The 6,368-nt window shown below is 27.6% G+C and overlaps 1 protein-coding gene across 1 annotated transcript; it reads right to left on the bottom strand.

Moving 5' to 3' along the window:
• Positions 1-1,604: 1,604 nt before the first annotated feature.
• On the bottom strand, positions 1,605-3,348 carry LOC114179223 (NADPH:quinone oxidoreductase-like). The gene is made up of 3 exons (XM_028065487.1): positions 3,255-3,348; positions 2,758-2,949; positions 1,605-2,051 (listed from the first exon to the last, which is right to left on the bottom strand). The coding sequence occupies exons 1-3, from the start codon at positions 3,331-3,333 to the stop codon at positions 1,747-1,749; spliced, it is 576 nt and encodes a 191-aa protein (XP_027921288.1). The 5' UTR covers positions 3,334-3,348; the 3' UTR covers positions 1,605-1,746.
• Positions 3,349-6,368: the final 3,020 nt, after the last annotated feature.

Raw genomic sequence — 6,368 nt, 5'->3', positions numbered from 1 at the left:
ATGCTTCATCTAAACACAAAGTTAAATATTTTCAACTAACAACAATCCTTACAAGAAAGCCAAGTCTAGTGACCGATTGATCTATACATCTAGGTCTTTTATTTTTCGGTTTTATCAAAATTGCAATAGCTTATTTTACTTGAAATGCTTATCTTTAGAGTAATTTCTAAAAATTTGACCTCACTAAGATTGATAATAAAATCTTAGAAAAAACAAAAATCTTTAAAGTAATTAAAAATTCACTATATTTAAAATTCTGACAGGATAAAAATGTTCTATAATTCTTCAACTTTGAAATCTGAAAGATACGAAATATGAAAATATAAATAGAAAGGAGAAATATAAGAGAGTCAGAAAGGGAGGTTAAAGAAAGAAAAAAATGATTATATATATAATCATTCACCTAATTGTAATTTATATTAAGGAATAATGGCACATTGGTTTCCTATATTTGATATAATTGGTGATGCTGAGCACCGATGATAAGATGATAACGCAAACAAACAAAATTTGGGCTGCTAAATTTTTTATCTTCCATCTTTACATTTTTTGGTGGGAACTTTAAAGTATATAATGCTCCCACCAAAAACTAATTTATAATTTTTATTATAACTTTTTTTAAATACAAAGTTAACCACATCTTTTTGGTGCACGCATATATAAAAGACAAATGTTAAAGACAGTGGTTCATTTTTCTTAGAAAGGGTATTGATACATCTTTATCGAATAGAAACGAATCTTTAAAGCGTTCTTCAATAAAAAAAAATTGAGTATCAAATTATTGATCAATTTCTCAATAAAAAAAAAATTATGTGAAAATTGATATATTTCTATGGTTAGCTTGTTGAATCATAATTAATTGGTCCCAAACATGGTATTTTCAAAATAATATTACTTTTCCCGTGTATGGCACAGAGATATTTTTTATTCATTTAAGATATAATTTCACTTGTTTCCCTGTAAACCATTTTAAAAGAAGGAGAAAAAAGTTAATAAAGTCACATTGATGTTCCGTGTTGTTTATTGGCATTTTTATGTGGACTAAATTATTTGAAATTTATAGATCACAAAAATTTAGGTTACAACACTATTATACAAACTATAATTACAATAAAATTATTAAATAGCAGATAGAAAATAATAAGTCCTAAAAGTATTAGTTTTTAATTTTTTTATAATAAATAAAGTTAAAATGAATTAATAATTAGAATTTAAATTGGTCTATAATATTTAAAATTATTTATCTGCCTTATGTCATATTATGATATTATTGAGATTTTTCATGATTTGGAGAAACCGAGAAATATAGTACTAATAAAAAAATTCATATAGAAGATCAAAATATCACTTATCTAAAAGTTTAAGATGATGAATTCTTGAACTCTTCTATTTAATAGTCATTTTACTCATTTTGGACTTCTAACTCATCTTAGACTCTTAACATAAATTAGTCTCTAATTTAAAATTAATAATAATACAAGTAACTAATAAACTATATCTTTATTTCCGAAGTGAAATAAGGAATAAAAATGTATAATTAAAATACTTGGATAACTCAATTCACACAATTAAAAATAGGCAAAACTAAAATTGGAAATTGGAGATACTGAATAATAGAGTTTGATAGAAATGGAATAATAAGATTAACATCATATGATTATTTTAACCAAAGGATCGAAAGAAAGGAAATACATTTGAATTAAGTTCCATGACTTATTGCAACAATTTTTTAGGAGTAGAGTTGGTTCAATTTTTTCCTTGAAGTCTAAGGGTGAATGCCTTCAAGGAGAGAAGGATTTCCTTCAACCTGTTCTTAGCATCTTCATCAATCAAGTCACCATCACTGTTAAACTTTGGTGGTGGCTGGAATACATTGAGGAAGAATTCAGGTTTGTTGATGAAATGAAGATCCAAAAACACTCCAATTTGGCGCAGATGGTAGTGTGATTTTGCTCCACCATGCCCTCCTCCAGCACTTACTATTGCACCAGCTTTACCAGCCCAAACATTTGGTGGTCTTGATGCCCAGTCAATTGCATTCTTTAAAGGACCTAACATTAAATAAATAAAAGATAAAATTAACATAAACAATAATCTATTCATGATTTATGTTAAAAATGTTTTTTATCTTTCGAGAGAGGATCATCTGAGATATTTAATATTAGGGTTAAATATGTTTTTGATCCCTTAACTTTCAGTAAATTTTGGAATTAGTTCATTTCGAAACTTTGGACTAATTTAGTCTTTCATCTTTCGAAATACGTGGATTTAGTCATTTTAATCAAATTTTGTCAAGTTTATTTGACATTTCAACCACATTTCATAATAGTATTTGACTTAACATTAAAGTAAATATGTGTCAAACAGTATAAATAATTTAAATACAATCCTGAAATGCGCACGAAACACCAAATCAATCTAACAAAATTTAATTAAAAGGACTAAATTTACATATCTCGAAAGATGAAGGACTAAATTGGTCTAAAATTTCGAAATGAACTAATTTCAAAATCTATTGAAAGTTAAGAGACCAAAAACATATTTAACCCTTAATATTATTGAGACATGAGCCTAATATAGGATTAAGGAATTGATATCATTATTAACTCAAAACCTTAAAATGATAAGTTTATGAATCTTTATTTTTTATATAATGATCTATTTTCTCGTTTTTATTTGATGTGAGACTTAAACTCATACTTGAACTTCTAAGGAAAATTTAGTTTTGACCATGTTATGAGAGGTGTGTGCAGTGACCTGTGACAGAATAATTGTATTCAGGGGAAGCAAAGAGAACGCTATCAGCTGCAACAATCTTCTGGCGAAAAGCTTCAACTTCTGAGGGATAACTTCCATCTTTCTCAAGATCAGTGTTCAGAAAAGGTAAATCTGAAATATCAATGTACTCAATCTCGATGCCTTCAACCTCTCCTTTGCTTAGCTCAATACCTATGTCAATCCAAAGTACAACAAATGTGTCATGCCAATTCTTCATCTTCATCTTTCTTTCCTATTCATTATGATCAAATAGTTTGGAAAAATATTTATGGATTTCTTTAAAATAATTATAACTGTATAAATTTATGGTACAGATCTCAGTTAAGTTGATTTTATAAAATTTAATTAAATTTAAATTTTACTTATTAAAATATGTTTTTTATGATCCTTATCGAATCATTATTGAATTACATGTGAATTTTGACAAAAAGATAAATAAAGTGATTGAGAAAAAGAGAAAGGTAGGAAGAAGGAACCAGAACGAATGAGAGCGGTGTTGTAAGAGCCTTTCCTGAGAGAGCCAGAGAGCGCCACCACCTTAATCAGCGAAGCCATGTTGTGTTGTTTTGATGTGTGTGAGTCGATGTTTTTTTTATATACATGAATATTATTAAATTAATTATGTGGACGTCAAACGTTGGTGCGTGGGAACCAATTTCTTTTTTCCGTCTTCCAGTCTGTACTAAGACATACACTGAATTCAATTTTAGAGAACTTTAATATATAAAAACTTGTAGAAGCTTGGTGGGGGCTGCGATCCACAAGGTGCTGATTTACATGTTTACCCAATTTTGTCGTTATATGAAAAGATAGAAAACTAAATATTTTAAATATGGGAAATTTTATTAAATATTTTAAATTTATATTTTTAAGATTAGCGATTGTATTTGTGTTCGCCCTAGCACAATATCAATTAAATTATTTTTTATTAAAATATTGAGTGAATGATTTATGAGTTATTTTAAAAGGAGGATTTTGTTATTGTTTTGGTTTTATTTTGTATCTTTGGGTCAAGTAGGATTTAATCACCTTAACAAAATTTTATATTATTAATAGGTTCGATTCGTTGATAATAATAAAAAATTATATATAACTGGAAAAATTTGTCTATAAATACCGATAATCACAAATCTTTCGGTAAGTGTTTGTAGATAAATATTTGGTAATTATTGAAAGATTTGACTGTCTATAGTATCTGTCAATAAGATATGTGATTGGATCTCCCTTTTCCTCTTCCTCTTTTTTTTTTTTTCTTCATCTTCTTCTCTTCTCCTCATCCTCTCCTCCTTGCAGGGTTTATCTCGTCGCGCCACCACCGTTGTCGCACCTTTGTGTCACCGGTGCAACTTTATGTCATTGGCAATCTCCGCATCACTGTCAAACCACTACGACATCACTACCGAGTCATCGTTGTGTCACTGCCAAGCCACTGATAACTCATTGTAGAGCCTCTACCGCCACCTCCTCCTCCTCCTCTTTTGTTTTTCTTCCCTTCTTCTTCTCATCTATCTTCCTTTAATATACAAAAAACTTTATTAGACTGAGCAAAAATTTTGGTAGCAGATTTACTAATAGAAACATATTGTAATTACTAACAGAAAAATATTTGTCACTAATACTTCTTGACAGATCTTGTTGACGACTTTTATCATCAACAATTGTAATTATAAGTTACCGATAGAAATATCCTTTGGTAACACAAATTGTAATTTACCGACTGATTTTGCTAACGACTTTTACTATCGATTGTAATTATAAGTTACCAACGGTAATATCCTTCGACAATACTACTTTTAATTTATCGATAGATCTTGTCGATAAATTTTACCAATAAATTTATTATTGACAAAAGTATCCTAAATTGTAAAGTTCATTGATAAATTTGAACTTACTGACAAATTTATTATTATAAAAGTTTGTGTAGTAAATCAATAATTATATTAAATCCTTTTTAGTAGTATGATATCTTCCTCTCTCTTTTTCTGTTTTCCTTTTACTTTCTTCATTTGGGGAGTTCATATACTCTATATCATCTTTACTTTTGTTTTTAATTAACTGTCTCGTGTTCATTTTGATTTTTAGTTCTTTTTAATTAACTGTCTTGTGTTCACTTTTATTTTTAATTCAATGTCACGAGTTTGTATTTATATTTTTTCCTTAAAAAAACTTACATTTATATAATTCTGTTAGATTAAATACATAAGTGGTGAGAATTCTTGAGTTTTATCTCATTCCAAAGTCCTACAAGATAAACAAATCAAGTTTTTTTTCAAGCTAATAATAGATCACATGCGTCCTTTTAATTTTCAATGTCGTTTTGAAATTAAAGTATCCAAGTTTTTTCTAAAAGTAATACAGTACAACCTAAATTAATAGACAATGATAATAATAAAAAAAAATTAAAGAATTAATTAGATTTAATTAGTAATTTAATCTCTAATAATTTATTTTAATCATTATTTAATTTAATTTAATTTCAATATTTATTAAATAAAATTAATTTGATCCTTACGTTAAATTGATATTAAAATGTTTAAAAAATGTCACATGTCAAAATTTAAAAAGTATAATGTATCAAACCGTTTGGAAGTTGTGACATTTCAAGATTGGGAAGTGTCGTATGCAGGAATAGACCTTAGTTTTGACATAGGTGAACCTTAGTCCCCTTGCCCCTCCCCCATTTTTTTTATAATTATATAAATTTATATATAACTTAAATTATTTTTTAAAAAGATTTAATATATTTTGTATATTTTGCATCTCCAAATTTTTTACACATTATATAAAGATTTTGACACCTTTAAAATATTTGTTAAAAATCTGTCACTGGTCATCTGTCAAATCAGAAAGATGTCATGTGTTAAATCAAACTGATCTCCATATAAAAAATGATTTAGATTTTAACATATAACCTCAACATTAATATCAATTTAAAAAAAAAAACCAAATTAACTTTATTTAAAACTAAAAGTTAATTAAATAAAAAACTATAATAACATATAAAAGTCAAATTACTAATTCCCTCTAACATAATACATAGCTCCATTCAATATTTATCGATAAATACATTTCTTATCCTAAGTCTTGTTATAGAATCCAACTCAACATGAACTTTTATGTTAACAAATAGAAAGAGAAAAATATAGGGAAAGCACTTGTTCATCAAAATCTTTTATATAATTTAAAAGATTACTTTTAATTTTAATTTTAGTTTATGAAAATTATTAGAGAATATCTAACCGGCACTGCCAGATTTATATTCTCATAAGCTTACGAATCCCCCTTTCTATCCTGGTATCAGAGCGAGAAATCCTTGGATACCTTTTGAATATTTATGTGATTGAAGTGGCTTGTATTCGCTAGGATACCCTTTGTAGATCGGGCAGGTTATGGCCAGAAGAGCCAACAGAGCCATAAGTCCCATTTGATCTGCCTCTGAGGGTTGAGGAATACTTTGCATATTGCGACACTCTTTACATACATATTTTCTTGTTTATATGTGTTTAAAAAAAAAAGTTTTTGAGCCTTATGATTACTTATATTCTTTTATAAGTATTACTCTACAGTGTATTCCGTAGATTCCTGCCTCT

This window comes from Vigna unguiculata, chromosome 1, assembly GCF_004118075.2.
Source record: "Vigna unguiculata cultivar IT97K-499-35 chromosome 1, ASM411807v1, whole genome shotgun sequence".
Classification (NCBI taxonomy): domain Eukaryota; kingdom Viridiplantae; phylum Streptophyta; class Magnoliopsida; order Fabales; family Fabaceae; genus Vigna; species Vigna unguiculata.
This window is presented reverse-complemented; position numbering and strand designations above follow the sequence as displayed.